Source organism: Pteronotus mesoamericanus, unplaced genomic scaffold (assembly GCF_021234165.1).
Source record: "Pteronotus mesoamericanus isolate MK-2021 breed Mesoamerican mustached bat unplaced genomic scaffold, CSHL_Meso_final contig_263, whole genome shotgun sequence".
Taxonomy (NCBI): domain Eukaryota; kingdom Metazoa; phylum Chordata; class Mammalia; order Chiroptera; family Mormoopidae; genus Pteronotus; species Pteronotus mesoamericanus.
In genome coordinates, this window is record NW_026555112.1 from 44,975 (window position 1) to 63,323 (window position 18,349).

General features: G+C 59.2%; 2 protein-coding genes across 2 annotated transcripts; both read right to left on the reverse strand.

The window, feature by feature from the left end:
* Window positions 1-684: 684 nt before the first annotated feature.
* Window positions 685-3,858, reverse strand: LOC129071294 (galectin-1-like). The gene is made up of 5 exons (XM_054574490.1): window positions 3,847-3,858; window positions 3,360-3,447; window positions 2,623-2,788; window positions 1,103-1,274; window positions 685-831 (listed from the first exon to the last, which is right to left on the reverse strand). Exons 1-5 carry the CDS (start codon window positions 3,856-3,858, stop codon window positions 685-687), a joined length of 585 nt encoding a protein of 194 aa, XP_054430465.1.
* Window positions 3,859-9,299: 5,441 nt separating this feature from the next.
* LOC129071244 (galectin-1-like) lies at window positions 9,300-12,641 on the reverse strand. The gene is made up of 4 exons (XM_054574415.1): window positions 12,556-12,641; window positions 11,360-11,439; window positions 9,769-9,940; window positions 9,300-9,492 (listed from the first exon to the last, which is right to left on the reverse strand). Exons 1-4 carry the CDS (start codon window positions 12,565-12,567, stop codon window positions 9,346-9,348), a joined length of 411 nt encoding a protein of 136 aa, XP_054430390.1. The 5' UTR covers window positions 12,568-12,641; the 3' UTR covers window positions 9,300-9,345.
* Between the last annotated feature and the right edge of the window lie 5,708 nt (window positions 12,642-18,349).

The window sequence follows — 18,349 nt, forward strand, 5'->3', positions numbered from 1 at the left end:
AACCTGCGTCCTCCTCTTCACACTGGGGTAGCAACGTCTCCAGAGGTAGTGCGGCAGGAAGGAGACACCACTGTCTAGTGCTTCCCACGGGTCGCCAACTAAACGTGGCCTCCTCCACACATCTCACTTAACCCTCACGGCAGGCCACGCGCCCCGAGTCCCCTCACGCGCACGCACAACCGAGGCTCAGGTCAGCTACTGCTCACGAGGCCACACCGCGGGAGCCCCGCGCCTCCGTCGGGGGTCGGGACGAGCTCCTTCCGGTTCATGACAACAAATGAGGGGCCCAGTGACTCTTGTGTCTGTGCTGCCCCGGGCGCCATGGCATGAGTCAGCCTGTTCTTGCCTCTGCCCCGGGTGACGTTTGTTCAGCACCCTTGGAGCAGCTACCGTGTGCTGGGGCCCTCCGGGTTGGGAGCGGTTTGAGGGCAGGGACTAGGGCTCATTTAGTGGTGACCAAGCGCCCTCCTGGGCACTGAGCTCTCTTCCTGGCCCAGGAGATGCAGGGGAAGAAGATGTCACTGGCACTCAGTGGGTGTGCCTCAGGGACGTCAATAGAAGTGAAGGAAGGGGCAGAGCTGGGGGGTTGGGGCACCGTCCCTCTCACAGACACACACACACACACAAATGAGGCTGGTTCAGAGGCAGCTGCCTTTATTAGGGCTTATGGGTTGTTGACTGGCTTCATTCAAAGGACACAGACTTGATCTTGATGTCACCATCTATTGCCATGTAATCGATGGTCTCCATGTTGAGGCGGTTGGGGAACTTGAATGTGTGTCCATCTGGCAGCTTGATGGTCATCTCTGCCTTGTCGAAGGCGATGCACACCTTGGGGACGGAGAAGGGCGGTGAGCAGTGTTCCCCCACGTGGGAGCCGCAGCGCAGCCACAGCCACGGGCCCTCCCGAGCCCTTCCCTCCTGTAGCTCCGACAGCCCTTCCTCATGGGTGAGGCGAATGGGGCTGGGAAGGAGAAGACACAACAGGTGATGGAGGGAGGGGAGGTGGAAGGGACGAAGGGAAAGGTGGGACCTAGGTCTCTAGATGCTAAGCCCAGCTCTGCTCCAGACCACCCAGCGCTCTTCACGTTTTCCCCCTCACCTCTACCACACTTCCAAGCTGGAAGGGGAAGGCAGACTCCCGATGTTCCCGGTCCCACACCCCTGCTTTCTTCGAGTTGCACACAATGGTGTTGACGTCCCCGTGCTGCTGGAAGCGAGGGTTGAAGTGCAGGCACAGGTTGTCGACATCTTTGCCCAGGTTCAACCTGAAGCTGGGGGGTACCAGGTGGGAGGGGCTGAGGCCTCCTCGGTCAGCTGCAGCCCCTCCCCTAACCGGTCTGAGCCATTCTGTGCAGCCTGTGCCTGGGAGAACTCACTGAGCTGGGAGGCAGAAACCTGATTTTAGCGCTTGGCCCTGCCACCCCCTTGCTGTGTCCCTGCCCCTCTCGGGGTCTCAGTTTCCTCATCGGCACACTGTGGACTGCACATGAAGGATCTCTACTGGACAGCCAATACCCTTGTAGACAGTAGCTTGTGTCTCAGCCCCTTTGGTCAAGGTCAGAGGCTTCCTCCAGATGGTGACCTCTGCGAGTGCAAGGGTTCAGTCTGCCTTGTATATCTGTGTAGCCCTTGTGCCCAGACTGAGGCATGACACGCAATAGGTACTCAAAAAATGTGGGGGCAAATAACGAATCATAACACTTTGCTAAGTGGAGGTCACAGCAATCCTTGCCCCTGAGGATTTGTAAAGAATGAAATGAATAGTGCATGGAGGGTGTGGCTCCTTGAAAATGCCAGCCCTCCAGCTCCTCCTCACACAGAGCCAGCCTCTCGCACCCTCCACACAACCACCTGTCTCCCTTGTTTTGCTTTCCTGAGTAGCAAACTGAGGTCAATGCCATTGGTTGACCAGTCCCAGGTCAGTCACATGGCTGTTGAGAAATCAGAGCGGCCAGCTGAATGATGAGTGAAGGAAGGACCAACGGAGTGAAAGGTTGAGCGAGTGAAGAAACCATGTCCTGGCTGGTGTCTCAGTGGACTGAGTGCCGGCCTCCTAACCAAAGCTTCCCCGATTCAGTTGAGGGCACAGGCCTGGGTTGCAGGCCAGGTCCCCAGTGGGGTGCATGGGAGAAGCAACCACACATTGATGTTTCTCTCCCTCTCTTAATCCCTCTCTTCTCGTCAATAAATAAAACCTTAAAAGAAAAGAAAGAAACCAGACAGGGATCTCAGAGAAGAGGCCTTAGAGAGACATCACAGGGTGAGATGTCCCCTCCCATTCCTCATCCCCACTCCCCTGGCACCTCAGGGACTGCCCAGAGCGGGAAAGTGAGGGACTGCCGAGGTAGGCTTGGGACCACAGCTGGTTTAGTTTCAGAGGCTCCAGCAGGGATGGGAGGAGAAGGGAGTGACAATGGTGTAGAGGCATCCAGGTCCCTGGGAGGAAGTGGCTCCTGCAGAAAACACAGCTTTGGTGGCCCCTGGAATAAGCCCTGCCACCTGCAGGAGGGAGGTCAGGGAGGAATGGAGCCTGGCCAGCCATGCCACTACTGGACCTCCGCCAGGACCCTAGGGCCCTGAGCCAGCCGCTGTAGCCTGCCACCCGCTATGGACCCTTACCCTTTAGCATCGGGAGCCACCTCGACCTGCACTCGAAGGAGCTCCCTGAGTTTGAGATTCATGTTGCTGACGAACATTCCCTGTGCAGACAAAGAACAATGAGGCAGTTTAGAGAAGGCAGTGACGTGGTAGTGGGGGTGGTCGCCCCCACCCTGGAACCTCTGACCTGGACAAGCCCTGGGGAACCCGGGGGAAAGTTCTAGCCTTTCCTTCTCTGTGTGGTCCCAGTCAAGTCCCTACTCACAACCCTGTCAGTTTCCCCTCTGTAACATGACTGAGGTTCCAGAAGCCAAGATTAGAAGTTTTCGTGGTTCGGCTTGGAGATCTGGGATTCAGAGTGCCCTGTTACCCCAGGTAATGGATGGAGAGAAAGAAACTCCTTGTGAGTGAGGGAGATGGTGGCAAAAAAAGGGTGAATGGAGGCATCATCCCCTCTGCTGGAGAGGAAGGGGCCTATCCCCGTCCAGCCCTTCTGCAGAGAGGGGCGGGGGACCCCGTGCAGGGCCAGGCCCCTCCACAGAAGGGAGAGTGGCCTCGGCCGGAATCGGCAGCGTGGCTGCCTGGGTCCACAAGATTGAATGCACAGGTAAACTGCACGTGAGTCCTTCCTTCTGCCTGAAACTTGAACCCGTTCCTTCGGGGCCTGAGGAAGATTCCTGCCTCCTTCTGTCCCCCTCAGCAGAAAGGCCACGTCCCCACCCGACCAGCCTGGACAGAACCACCCTCCACGCACTAACCCAGGCAGACCCCTCCCAGGCAGGCTGTCTCAGGCCCTGGCAGGTTCCACAGCTCTCCAGAGCACAGGGTGAGTGCCAGGCCCGGTGACTGGGGACAGCAGTATGGGGGAGGGGGCAGGAGGCTCCCTGGGGTGGAGGAGAGAGGGAAGGGACTGTGGCCCGAGTCACCGGAATGGCCCCGCCCCAGCTGGGCACAGCCTTCCCCCCTCAAGCTTTTCAGAAAGCTGCAGAATGTCAGTCCTTGGTACAGCTAACTGCTGGCAGACCCTGGAGGAATCCAGACAGTTCTTAACCCAGAGAAAGCCTTGGGGGACCACGGTGCCTACGCCCATCTTAGAGATGTGGTCACTAAGGCCCAGGAGAGAGAAGATGCTTGCCCAAGTCTACACCGCCAGGAGTAGAACCTAGAGCTGCATCTGTCCCCCACTCTACTCGCCTGTCACCCTCTACGCCACCCAGAGCCTTGGGGCTGGGTCCCCACACTCACCGCCTGAGCCATGGCTTAGGACAGGAGGGTCGTGTGGACTGAGTGACCAACTGTCTGAAGATTCCACCTGAGAGAAGAGCAATAGGTCCTTTAAACAGGACCAGACCAAGGAGAGACCCGCCCCTGGAAGCTAGACCAATTGTAAGTCAGGACAGGGCTGGAGGCGGAGTCAATGGAATTCTGGAGGCAGCTCTGGGGTTGAACTGACCAATAGATTAGTGACCCCTGTTCCATTGCTTCGTAGCCTCTCCCCCAGGTTCCTGGCTCCCTCTCTCATTCTCCTCCATCCCTCTTACACCCTCTTAAAATAAAAAAAAAAAAGAAAAGAAAAAAGAAAAAATAACCCTTGAGCTGTGGCTGGGACTGGTAAAACCAATGGAAAAGAGTTGGAACGTTAGCTAGGCCCACGAGTCGGTAGGAAGGGACTTAGGGTCAGAAGGCTGAGCTCAGCACGGGCCCAGGGAAGACCGTCGAGGGGGTGAGGGCCCTCCTGGGAATTAGAGCTGGGGTTCTGAAGCTGCGCCCTGACAGGGCCCCGGAGTGAGTCCCTCTGTGGGCCTATGCAGAGGGCCCGGGGCCACCAACCACAAAGCCCCGGCCCCACCAAGGCCTCAACGGAAAGCACAACTGGCAGCTGCGCATGCTTCTCACTAAGGGCAAAGAGAGGATGGGCCGGGCGCCAAGTCTGAGGCTGCTGCCATGGTTCAGGGCTCAGGCCTCGGCCCCAGTGGGGGGCCTGATGGGGTCTTCCAAGACTCCCTGCTGGACAGCCTCTGGCCTGTCTGGGAAGGGTAGGCACGGGAGGGGCCAGGCTGAGCCAGGCCCTGAGGGGTGAGGTTTCCTGCTCTGTGCACCCCCGTCTGCTCTCCTCGCATCCCTCCCTCCGAGGCCAGGCAGAGCCTCGCCTTTCCCCATTTGTTTAGCAGATATTTTAGTGAACAGCCACAATGGGCCTGGCCCTGAGCTGGTCTGGAGGATTCAATGAGGCAAGCTTCCCAGGCCCTGCTCCCAGGCAGCCCACGGTTCGGGCAGACTCTGACCATGACCTCAGGGCGGAGTAGCATGGCGCCGGCTCTCAGGGGAGTCACGGGCAAGCTCCACGGTGGGGCGGACGCTGCCCGGAATGTGATGGTGAGTCTTGCTAAGTTTTCTAGAAAAGATGTAATTTCCTGACTTCTAGAGAGCGAGGAAGGGAGGGAGAAAGAGTGGGAGAGAAGCATCCATGTGTGCGAGACACAGTGATCGGTTTCCTCTCACAGCGCCCCCAACTGGGGACCTGGCCCACAGCCAGGCATGTGCCCCGATGGGAATCCAACTGGCGGCCTTTGGTTTGCAGGCCGGTGCTCAGTCGACTGAGCCACACCGGCAGGGCTGAAGGTGGGTCTTGAAGGATGGGCGAAGAAGCAGGGCCGGCCTTCCAGCCTGAGCAGGAGGTCTGGAGTGAGGAAGCCCAGACCCGGGGAAGAGCGAGCGTCAGGGCACGGCGGGGTAGGGGGTGTGTTGCGGGGAAACGGGGCGTGAGGCCGGAGGCCGGCAGGGACCACGAAAGGCCTCGTGGAGGGGCTTGGACGTGTTTCATCTGCGGGTGCTGGGGACCACAGAAGGTGACCCGGAAGGTGAGTATGAGGCCAGCTTTGGGCTTCAGGGGAGGTCACTGTAGCAGCGGGGCGGCGGGGGGCAGGGTGGGAGTGAGGTGGAGGGCTGCTCCCTTAGACCGAGATCCAGGGGGAGAGGAGGGGGTGGGGAGCACTGGCAAGGGCGGAGGCTGCAAGAAGTTGTCCATGGCCCTGCGTGTCCACATCGCGGGCTTCCTCCTGAAATGGGCAGCAGCAAAGGGGAAAGATGTGGAGCAGGAGCGTCCTCCGTCAGCAGGTCAGGCCAGCTCGCCAGGCCCACTGTCCGGCCGGTGCCTCCCCAGTCCGCACAGGTCACCTGGCTCCAGATGACTGAAGCCCACGCTGGCACAGGAGGACCGGGGAATACTCGGGGTGGCAGGGCCCGGAGAGGAGGCCGGGCCACGCCCACGGAGAGCCCCGTGCCCCTCGCGGCAGGCTAAGCGGGCGGCTCAGACACCGGCCACAGCAGCTGCACCGTTTCCTGCAGGGCCTTCTGGAACCTCCACCTGGGCGGGGTGGGGGCCCAGAGGCGCCGCCTCTCTGCTGGGCTTCCCCTCCAAGGGCACTGGTACCCTGTGTGCCTGGTCAAGGAACCAGGGCCCTCCAGCAGGAGCCCTAACCCAGGACAGAGGCGCTTCAGGCCCAGTCCTGGCCTGCCTGCCCCCGGGGGGCCTGGTGGCTCTTCCAGCCGCGTGGTTAGGTCTCGGGGCCTGGGCACTGCCTCTCCATCCGTCCCCCGCCGGGGAGGCATGGCCGGCACCAGGGAGGGTTTGTGCTGGACAAGGGGCTGCTTCAGCCCTTGTCAGCCTCTGGCCAGCCGAGGTCTCAGCGAGACGCGTGTGGCAGGGGGACTAGGAGCCGGGAGGGGCCGCTTTGGAGCGGGCCGACTGGGTGTCAGCGTGAGCCCTGCCGTGCCCTCCGAAAGGCACCCTGGCAAGTCCCTTCTCTCGGCTTGCCTCGGTCTCCGCATCCGCGTACCGGAGAGGGGAAACCCTGCTCTCCTGCTCCAGGTCGGTACTGGGTGGAGTTCTCAGCTCAGTAGCTTTTGTTCCCCTCAGGTCTCAGAAGGTCTTTGCTTCCTTTCCCAGGCTGTTTCCCCTCCTGAGGTCAAGAGGCCTACGAGGCCCTCCACGCCCTCCTCGTCCCCCTCAGTGCCACCCTGCCGAGGCTGAGGCAGGGGGTCTCTGCAGATGCCAGTGTCCCCTCTAACAGGACGGTGTGGGTCAGGGTGCACTGTGTGGCAGCGCCCATTTATCTGCCAGGCCCTCTGCCCGGCGCCGCGCATCATACGTGATTTTGTTCCAGCTTCCCCTCACCTCTTCTTGTCTAATGACTGGGCTGAGCCGCACAGGGAAGCTGCTCTGAGCCCTGACGCTGATGTTAGAACCCGGGAAAGCGAGGCACGGCCTGGTGTGGGGCTGCCTGGCTGTGACTGGAGCCGTCCTCGATGCCTCGGAACTCGCTTCCAGGCCTGCGAAGGGAACGTCACCCAGTCACCGGCTGGCTGGGGGATGACGGGAGGGGTGCGTGAGGGCCCACGCCATTCTCTCTCCTGCTCCGGCCCAGGCCAAGCCCCTCTTCCCGGCCTCCCCTCCCTGCTCTGGACTTCCTCCGCCCTGAGGGCCTGCCCTGCTGGCTGCGGGAGAGGGGCTCAGCTCGCCCAGACAGCTGCCCAGCAGGGCGGCCCCCGCCAGCCTGCCCTGCCCTGGTGAGGGTGGGCCGCCTCCGGCTGGCAGAGCTGGAGGTGGCTGCTGGGCCCCTGGGACACCGTGCACACCCCCTGCCAACCCGCTGGGCCCGGGGGGAGCAGGAGGTGCGGTGACCAGAGCCAGGAGTCGTGGAAGTCAGAGCGGGGAGGGACGCCAGGTGCCGCTCCCTCATTTGACAATGGAGCCACCACCCAGCGAGGCTGGCAGCCTGACCAGGGTCACACGGGAGCCGGTTTCTCTGCTGAGTCAAGGAAAGAACTCAGTGGGCCTGGTGTACTGGGACGACATACAATGATCTTTTTTATTTGTTTTGTTTTCTGTTTAAAGAGTTTTATTTCATTATTTGTAGACAGAGGGCAATGGAGGGAAATGAGAAAGAGAGAAACTTCCATCAGCCACCTCTCAGCCTGCAATGTGGGCCGGTGCCCTGACCAGGAATCACATAGCAACCGCTTGCTTTGGGGAATGAAACCCAAGCAGCAGAGCCACCCGTCAGGGCTGATACACTTGTGACACACAGCGAGCCTCAGGACAGGCACTGGAGCCTGGACAGGGTTGGCTCAGTGGGTGACAACATCATGTCCATACTGCAATTTTGTTGATTTGAGAGAACATAGAAGAATCAACCAAGGCATGCAAAAATGAGTGATTCAACAAATCGATGTTTCTCTCTCTCCCTCCCCCCTCTCTCTCTAAAAAATATTTTTAAAAAAGAGGCAAAGGACCCCAGCATTCACAGAGCTTTTACTGTGTGCCACGCACCACGGGTTCCTCTACATTATCTCAATTAAGCCTTGCAACAACCCCACAGGCTCAATACTAGTATCAATGCTATTTCACAGAGGAAGACTCTGAGGGACAGAGAGTTGAGTAACTGGTCTGAGGGCAAACTGCGATAGAGTGGGAGTCAAACACGGGTCTAATCTGAGCTGTTTCCTGCTTCCATGCACATTGGTCTTGTTCTTGCATTTCCCGGGCCTTCCTCGGGCTGGGTGCAGTCCGTTTCTGGTGTGTTGTGGGTGTCCGGCCGGTGTCGGGAGAATCAATGCGGGTGAACTCTGAGGGCCAGAGAAGGGCAGGGGGCGGACCCTTTTCCACAGCCCGGCAGAGGGCATCCCTCGCCCCTCGCAGCCAGACCGCGAAGTGCTTTCCCTCTGGCTGGCGACTGCGGAGGCTTAGGAGAGCCGGGCGACTGGGAGAGGGTCACCGGAGCCCTGGCAAGCGTGCCCCACCCTCCGTGGCTCTCTCACAGACACGGGCTCCCTCGGGGCCCCACTGGGGTGGCAGTCTTCCCCCCGAGATGGCCGACGTGTGAATAATGACCCTCATTTTCAGATGAAGAGATGACGGTTGGAGACAGAGAGGCCTCCCCAGGGTGCGCCGGCCGCCGCCGCCTGGCTGTCGTGCAGAGTGAGATTTTCCAGGCCCCCCTCCCCAGGCTCGGCTGAGTCCGGGACAGGCCAGGGCATCACGCCGTCACTCAGAACCTGCGTCCTCCTCTTCACACTGGGGTAGCAACGTCTCCAGAGGTAGTGCGGCAGGAAGGAGACACCACTGTCTAGTGTTTCCCACGGGTCGCCAACTAAACGTGGCCTCCTCCACACATCTCACTTAACCCTCCCGGCAGGCCACGCGCCCCGAGTCCCCTCACGCGCACGCACAACCGAGGCTCAGGTCAGCTACTGCTCACGAGGCCACACCGCGGGAGCCCCGCGCCTCCGTCGGGGGTCGGGACGAGCTCCTTCCGGTTCATGACAACAAATGAGGGGCCCAGTGACTCTTGTGTCTGTGCTGCCCCGGGCGCCATGGCATGAGTCAGCCTGTCCTTGCCTCTGCCCCGGGTGACGTTTCTTCAGCACCCTTGGAGCAGCTACCGTGTGCTGGGGCCCTCGGGGTTGGGAGCGGTTTGAGGGCAGGGACTAGGGCTCATTTAGTGGTGACCAAGCGCCCTTCTGGGCACTGAGCTCTCTTCCTGGCCCAGGAGATGCAGGGGAAGAAGATGTCACTGGCACTCAGTGGGTGTGCCTCAGGGACGTCAATAGAAGTGAAGGAAGGGGCAGAGCTGGGGGGTTGGGGTACCGTCCCTCTCACAGACACACACACACACACACACACAAATGAGGCCGGTTCAGAGGCAGCTGCCTTTATTAGGGCTTATGGGTTGTTGACTGGCTTCATTCAAAGGACACACACTTGATCTTGATGTCACCTTCTGCTCCCAGGTAATCAACGGTCTCCATGTTGAGGCGGTTGGGGAACTTGAATGTGTGTCCATCTGGCAGCTTGATGGTCATCTCTGCCTTGTCAAAGGTGATGCACACCTTGGGGACGGAGAAGGGCGGTGAGCAGTGTTCCCCCACGTGGGTGCCACAGCGCAGCCACAGCCACGGGCGCTCCCCGAGCCCTTCCCTCCTGTAGCCCCGACAGCCCTTCTCCATGGGTGAGGCCAATGGGGCTGGGAAGGCAGCAGACGACACAGCAGGTGATGGAGGGAGGGGAGGTGGAAGGGACGAAGGGAAAGGTGGGACCTAGGTCTCTAGATGCTAAGCCGAGCTGTGCTTCAGCCCACCCAGCGGCCTGCCCCTCTCCCCACCCACCTCTACCACGCTTCCGGGCTGGAAGGGGAAGGCAGACTCCCGATGCTCCTGCTCCCAGGCGCCTGCTCTCCTGCTGTTGCACACAATGGTGTTGACGTCCCCGTGCTGCTGGAAGCGAGGGTTGAAGTGCAGGCACAGGTTTTCGCCATCTTTGCCCAGGTTCAGCGTGAAGCTAGGGGGTAAAAGGTGGGAGGGGCTGAGGCCTCCTCGGTCAGCTGCAGCCCCTCCCCTAACCAGTCTGAGCCATTCTGTGCAGCCTGTGCCTGGGAGAACTCACTGAGCTGGGAGGCAGAAACCTGATTTTAGCGCTTGGCCCTGCCACCCCCTTGCTGAGTCCCTGCCCCTCTCGGGGTCTCAGTTTCCTCATCGGCACACTGTGGACTGCACATGAAGGATCTCTACTGGACAGCCAATACCCTTGTAGACAGTAGCTTGTGTCTCAGCCCCTTTGGTCAAGGTCAGAGGCTCCCTCCAGATGGTGACCTCTGCGAGTGCAAGGGTTCAGTCTGCCTTGTATATCTGTGTAGCCCTTGTGCCCAGACTGAGGCATGACACGCAATAGGTACTCAAAAAATGTGGGGGCAAATAACGAATCATAACACTTTGCTAAGTGGAGGTCACAGCAATCCTTGCCCCTGAGGATTTGTAAAGAATGAAATGAATAGTGCATGGAGGGTGTGGCTCCTTGAAAATGCCAGCCCTCCAGCTCCTCCTCACACAGAGCCAGCCTCTCGCACCCTCCACACAACCACCTGTCTCCCTTGTTTTGCTTTCCTGAGTAGCAAACTGAGGCTCAATGCCATTAGTTGACCAGTCCCAGGTCAGTCACATGGCTGTTGAGAAATCAGAGCGGCCAGCTGAATGATGAGTGAAGGAAGGACCAACAGAGTGAAAGGTTGAGCGAGTGAAGAAACCATGTCCTGGCTGATGTCTCAGTGGACTGAGTGCTGGCCTCCTAACCAAAGCTTCCCCGATTCAGTTCCCAGTTGAAGGCACATGCCTGGCGTGCAGGCCAGGTCCTGTGTGAAGGAGGGGACTAGGGGGTGGTGTGAGAGGCGCTCACACATTTATGTTTCTCTTCCTCTCTTACTTACTCTCTTCCCCTCAATAAATAAAATCTAAAAAAAAAGGAAAGAAACCAGACAGGGACCAGGGAACTCAGACAAGAGGGACGTCAGAGAGACAGAGAGACAGCACAGGGCGTGGCACCCCCTCCTTTTTCCTCTGACCACGTCCCCTGGCCGCTTCAGGGCTCACCCAGAGCCTGGAAGCCCAGGCTAGCAGAGGGAGGCCTGGGGCCACAGCTGGTTTCGTTTAAGAGGCTCCAGCCCAGAGGGGAGGAGAGCGACATTGCTGTAGGGGCATCCAGATCCCGCAGAGGAAGTGACTCATACAGAAAATGCAGCTTCAGCTGCTCAGGAATAAGTGCCGCCCCCCTCCCTCCCCCCGCCCCCCCCCCCACTTGCCCTGAGGGTCAGGGAGGAGTTGGGCCTGGCCAGCCATGGCTGCTACCGCTACCACATCTCCCGCAGGACCCTGGGGCCCCGAGCTCAGCTGCTGCAGCCCCGCTTCCCCGCCTTGGCCCCCTTACTCTTTTGCGTCGGGGGCCAGCTCGCCCCGCACTCGAAGGCACTCCCCGGGTTTGAGATTCAGGTTGTTGGCGCACATGCCCTGTGCAGAGAAAGCACATCCAGGTGGTTTAGGGGATCCAGTGTCTGTGGAAATGGGGGTGGGGTCGTCCCCTTCCTGAACCCTCTGACCTGGCCAAGCCCTGAGAAAGCCGGGGGAAAGTTCTAGCCTTTCCTTCTCTGTGTGGTCCCGGTCAACTCCCTACTCACAACCCTGTCAGTTTCCTCTCTGTGTAACATGACTAAGGTTCTGGAAGCCAAGATGAGAAGGTTTTGCGGTTTAGTGTGGAGATTTGGGATTCACAGTGCCCTTTAGATGGAGAGAGTGAGACTCTTCTGAGTGCGGGAGATGATGGCAAAGAAAGGGTGATTGGAGGCGTCATCCCCTCCACTGGAGAGGAAGGGGCCTATCCCCGTCCAGCCCTTCTGCAGAGAGGGGCGGGGGACCCCGTGCAGGGCCAGGCCCCTCCACAGAAGGGAGAGTGGCTCGGCCGGAATCGGCAGCGTGGCTGCCTGGGTCCACAAGATTGAATGCACAGGTAAACTGCACGTGAGTCCTTCCTTCTGCCTGAAACTTGAACCCGTTCCTTCGGGGCCTGAGGAAGATTCCTGCCTCCTTCTGTCCCCCTCAGCAGAAAGGCCACGTCCCCACCCGACCAGCCTGGACAGAACCACCCTCCACGCACTAACCCAGGCAGACCCCTCCCAGGCAGCGTGTCGCAGGCCCTGTCAACTTCTCTAGAGCGCAGGGTTAGTGCTCTGACCTGGTAACTGGGGTATGGGGGAGGGGGCAGGAGGCTCCCTGGGGTGGAGGAGAGGGGGAAGGGACTGTGGCCCGAGTCACCGGAATGGCCCCGCCCCAGCTGGGCACAGCCTTCCCCCTCAAGCTTTTCAGAGAGCTGCAGAATGTCAGTCCTTGGTACAGCTAACTGCTGGCAGACCCTGGAGGAATCCAGACAGTTCTTAACCCAGAGAAAGCCTTGGGGGACCACGGTGCCTACGCCCATCTTAGAGATGTGGTCACTAAGGCAGGAAAGAAAAGGTGTTTGCCCAAGTCCACACCGCCAGGAGTAGAACCTAGAGCTGCATCTGCCCCCAACTCTCCTCGGCTGTCTCCCCAACACCGCCCTCACCCTTGGGGCCAAGTCCCCACACTCACCGCCTGAGCCATGACTGAGGACAGGAGGAGGGTCCTGGGGACTGAGGGACCAGCAGTCTCAGACTCCACCTAGAGAAGTGCAATGGGTCCTTTTAACTGGACCAGACCCGGGTGAGCCCCGCCCCTGGAAACTTGACCAATTGTAAGGCAGGACAGGGCTAGGGACCACTGGAGGCGGAGTCAGTTGAATTTTGAAGGCAGCTCTGTAGTGGAACAGACCAATAGATTACTGACTCTGCTCCATTGCTTCGAAGCCTCTCCCCCAGGGTCCGGGCTCCTCCTCTCATTCTCCTCCATCCCTCTCATTCCGCCTTAAAAAGAAAAAGCTGTTGTGCTGTGGCAGGGATGGAGAAAGCCAATGGAAAATAGTTGGAGGATGAGTTAAGCCCAGATTGATGGGACGTGGCTTAGGGCCAGAAGGCTGAGCTCAGGACGTGCCTAGGGAAGACTGCAGAGGAGACGAAGGCCCCTCAGGAAATTAGAGCTGGGTTCCTGAAGCTGCACCCTGACAGGGCCCCGGAGTGAGTCCCTCTGGGGGCCTATGCAGAGGGCCCGGGGCCACCAACCACAAAGCCCCAGCCCCTCCCAGGCCTCCCTCCCCTAGCTCCGGAAGCCAGGACTGTGGCAGCTGCACAGGCTTCTCACTAACTGCTGCGCCTGAAGCCTGAGCCTGTGACCTCAGCCTACGGCCCAGCTCACTCCCTGCTGGTGCTGCGGGGAGATGGCGGACGCCCTGTGAACTACTAGTGGGCTCCTGAGTATTAAGGGGGTGCCGCACCGGACCTATGATGATGATTCTCTGATATACACTCTCTAGGCCCCCCCTGGCTCTATCCAGGTTAGCTGTCTCACCCATGCTAATGTTACTCAACTCAATCTCGCAGACAAACAGAAATCTGGCTCCCAGCTAATGTCACCCATGAATGGGAAGACCCAGGAGGCCTGGCCGCCCTCTACCGTGCCCCCTCCCAGGAGAGGGTGCGGGGCTTCCTAGGAACCCTCATCGCCTGCATTGTTCCTGCTACCATCACAGCTGCCTCCACGGCAGCAGCTGCCACTGCCCTAACAGGGTCTGCCCTAACCGCCCAACTGATGATGTCCTTCTCACCAACGCCACTCAGAATGATCCAGCAAACCCGTATTGACCAGGAGACCCTTTCCAGGTTCTCAGCCATAGAATCGGCCGCAATATGGCTGGGAGAACGGCAGGGTGCTCTTGTCACTCGTCAACAGCTTATGTGGGACCCAGGTTGGTCTAAACTGTGTGTGACCCCCTGGAACGGAATGTTCTCCAGCCTCAGGGGGCCTTTTCTGCTAACCTTAAGGGACAAATGGATCAGCTCCAGCTTGAAATGTGCCAACAGCTCCAGGACATTAAATGGCTCATTGAACAGAAGGTCTTTCAGATCCTGCATGACATCCTCCGATGTCTCAATCAGAAAAACCGGTTAGAGGGAATGAATTTATGTGTTTGGATCACGGGGGCCACAGGATGCCTCCTGACTGTTGTCTTTTGTGCTTTGAGAAGCATTTGCAAATTGTTCTCCAGGGATCGAGTACATGAAAAGCAGAGAGGAAGCTTCATCGGACTTCCTAACGGGTCTGCCTTAACAAACAAAAAAGGGGGAGATGTTAGGGACTACTTTGTCCGGTATCAGGAACTGTAGCCCCTGACGAGACACGCCCTGCCTGCAAGCCTCTAGTGGAAAGCCAGGAATGCCGGGAGGCACATGACCCTATTCCAACACCCATGGTTCCCGTGGGAAGTCTGGCTTAAAGAGTGTGTTGTATTCACTGAAGTTTGCTCTGCTTAGCACTGCTGTGATAAGGAAAAGCCAGGTGCAGGCTTCAAGGCAGGAAACAATTCCTGAGTCAATGGACCCTGCTGTAATGACTAACTGTCATCAGTATGACTGACAGACCCTAATGAAAGGCTGATCTATGTGTTCCTTTATTTGTTATCTGTAGCCCTCTGACATTGATTAATGAGCTACGTATCTTTGCTGTATACCCCTGCACAAATTTCAATAAAATCCTTTTGAGAGAGTAGCTCGGGGCATTCTCCACTAAAGAGGATCACCACCCACTTTTCCTGACAGGCAAATCATTCCTGGTAGAATTCATTTCTTCATGCATAGAGCAAGGTGGACCCTGTGGAACAGAGTACCGCCTCAAATAACACCAAAGAGAGGTCGGGCCGGGCACCAAGTCTAAGGCTGCTGCCAGGGTTCAGGGCTCAGGCCTCGGCCCCAGTGGGGGGCCTGATGGGGTCTTCCAAGACTCCCTGCTGGACAGCCTCTGGCCTGTCTGGGAGGGGCAGGCCTGGGAGGGACCAGGCTGAGCCAGGCCCTGAGGGGTGAGGGTTCCTGCGCTCTCTTCACGTTCCTCCCTCCGAGACCAGGCAGAGCCTCGCCTTTCCCCATTTGTTTAGCAGATATTTTAGTGAACAGCCACAATGGGCCTGGCCCTGAGCTGGTCTGGAGGATTCAATGAGGCAAGCTTCCCAGGCCCTGCTCCCAGGCAGCCCACGGTTCGGGCAGACTCTGACCATGACCTCAGGGCGGAGTAGCATGGCGCCGGCTCTCAGGGGAGTCACGGGCAAGCTCCACGGTGGGGCGGACGCTGCCCGGAATGTGATGGTGAGTCTTGTTAAGTTTTCTAGAAAAGATGTAATTTCCTGACTTCTAGAGAGCGAGGAAGGGAGGGAGAAAGAGTGGGAGAGAAGCATCCATGTGTGCGAGATACAGTGATCGGTTTCCTCTCACAGCGCCCCCAACTGGGGACCTGGCCCACAGCCAGGCATGTGCCCCGATGGGAATCCAACTGGCGGCCTTTGGTTTGCAGGCCGGTGCTCAGTCGACTGAGCCACACCGGCAGGGCTGAAGGTGGGTCTTGAAGGATGGGCGAAGAAGCAGGGCCGGCCTTCCAGCCTGAGCAGGAGGTCTGGAGTGAGGAAGCCCAGACCCGGGGAAGAGCGAGCGTCAGGGCACGGCGGGGTAGGGGGGTGTGTTGCGGGGAAACGGGGCGTGAGGCCGGAGGCCGGCAGGGACCACGAAAGGCCTCGTGGAGGGGCTTGGACGTGTTTCATCTGCGGGTGCTGGGGACCACAGAAGGTGACCCGGAAGGTGAGTATGAGGCCAGCACTGGGCTTCAGGGGAGGTCACTGTAGCAGCGGGGCGGCGGGGGGCGGGGAGGGGGTAGTGAGGTGGAGGGCTGCTCCCTTAGACCGAGACCAGGAGGAGAGGAGGGTGTGGGGAGCACTGACAAGGGTGGAGGCTGCAAGAAGTTGTCCATGGCCCTGCGTGTCCACATCGCGGGCTTCCTCCTGAAATGGGCAGCAGCAAAGGGGAAAGATGTGGAGCAGGAGCGCCCCCCGTCGGCAGGTCAGGCCAGCACTCCTGGCCCGCTGTCCCGCCGGTGCCTCCCCAGTCCGCACAGGTCACCTGGCTCCAGATGACTGAAGCCCACGCTGGCACAGGAGGACCGGGGAATACTCGGGGTGGCAGGGCCCGGAGAGGAGGCCGGGCCACGCCCACGGAGAGCCCCGTGCCCCTCGCGGCAGGCTAAGCGGGCGGCTCAGACACCGGCCACAGCAGCTGCACCGTTTCCTGCAGGGCCTCCGGAACCTCCACCTGGGCGGGGTGGGGGCCCAGAGGCGCCGCCTCTCTGCTGGGCTTCCCCTCCAAGGGCACTGGTACCCTGTGTGCCTGGTCAAGGAACCAGGGCCCTCCAGCAGGAGCCCTAACCCAGGACAGAGGCGCTTCAGGCCCAGTCCTGGCCTGCCTGCCCCCGGGGGGCCTGGTGGCTCTTCCAGCCACGTGGTTAGGTCTCCGGGCCTGGGCGCTGCTTCTGCATCCTCCATCCTTCCCCCGCCGGGGAGGCATGGCCGGCACCAGGGAGGGTTTGTGCTGGACGAGGGGCTGCTTCAGTCCTTGTCAGCCTCTGGCCAGCCGAGGTCTCAGCGAGACGCGTGTGGCAGGGGGACTAGGAGCCGGGAGGGGCCGCTTTGGAGCGGGCCGACTGGGTGTCAGCGTGAGCCCTGCCGTGCCCTCCGAAAGGCACCCTGGCAAGTTCCGTCTCTCGGCTTGCCTCAGTCTCCGCATCCGCGTACCGGAGAGGTGAAACCCTGCTCTCCTGCTCCAGGTCGGTACAGGCGGAGTTCTCAGCTAAGTAGCTTTTTTCTTTTCCTTTTGTCTCAGAAGGTCTTCGCTTCTTTTCCTAGGCTGATTTCATTTCTAAGGTCAACATACCTGTGAGGCCATGGGAGCCATAGGATACCTGCTGATTGTTGTTGTCTTTTGTGCTTTGATAACATTTGGAAATTGTTCTCTGGGATCGAGTACATGAAAAGAAGGGAGCAAGCTTCATCGGACTTCCTAACAGGTCTGCCTCAACAAACAAAAACGGGGGAGATGTTAGGGACTGCTATGCCTGGTATCAGGAACTGTAGCCCCGGACGAGACACGCCCTGCCTGCAAGCCTCCAGGGGAAAGCCAGGAATGCTGGGAGGCGCATGACCCGATAGTAGAACCAAGAGTTCCAGGGGGATATCTAGCCTAAGAGTGCATTAGTTTTACGGCAGCGTGCTTTGCTTAGCACTGCCCGGATAAGGAAAGATCAGGTGCCTGACTTGAAGGCAGGGGAAAAGATCCCTGAGGCCCTGAACTTTGGCTTAGAGACCATCTGGCAGAATAAATCTGACAGAACCCAACCCAAGACTGCTCTACGTGATCCTTTTGTCTTCCTGTATAGCCTTCTGACCTGGATGGATGAACTTTGCAAGTACGCTGTGCACCCCTGCACATATCATTCTCAATAAAGCCATCGCAGAGAAGGGCTCGGGCCAATCTCCACGACACGGGTTCGCCACCGCCTCTTCGTGACAGGCAAATAGTGGCTGGTACAATTTATCTCTTCATCCGCAACAGCTGGGAGGACACTGCGGGATGAAGTAAAACTCTCATGGAAGCTTCAGCCCAGCCACAGCCAGGGGCCCTCCCGGAGCCCTTTCCTCCTATATTCCTGGCCGCCCTTCTCCACGGGAGAGACCAATGGGGCTGGGAAGGAGGAGACACAGCAGGTGAGGGAGGGAGGGGATATCTCTGGAAGGAAGGGGTAGGTGGGACCTTGGTCTCTAGATGCTAAGCCCAGCTCTGCTCCAGCCCACCCTGCGCCCTGCCCCTCTCCCCACCCACCTCTACCACGCTTCGGGGCTGGAAGGGGAAGCCAGACTCCACCGGCTCCCGCTCCCAGGCACCTGCTCTCCTGCTGCTGCACTCAGTGGTCTTGACGCCAGCCAGCGTCTTGAAGCGAGGACTGAAGTGCAGGCACAGGTTGTCCATACCTTTGCCCAAGTTCACTGCCCACCTAGGGGGTACCAGGTGGGTGGGGCTGAGGCCTCCTGGGCCTGCTACAGCCCCTCCCCTCCCCAGTCTTGCCATTCAGTGCAGCCTCTGCCTGGGAGAACTCACTGAGCTGGGAGACAGAAACCTGATTTTCGCGCTTGGCCCTGCCGCGGCCTTGCTGTGTCCCTGCCCCTCTCGGGGTCTCTGTTTCCTCATCTGCACACTGTGGACTGCCCGAGGGGGGTCCCTGTGGGTCCAGTTGTGCTAACACACGAGACTCTTTTTTTCAGTTTTTATTTTTTTAAAGATTTCATTTATTTCTTTTGAGAGAGAACGGAAGGAAAAGAGAAAGAGAGGGAGAGAAACATCAATGCATGGTTGCAAGCAGTCTCCTCCGTAGGGGACCGGGCCAGCAACCCAGGCATGTGTCGCGACTGGGAATGGAACTA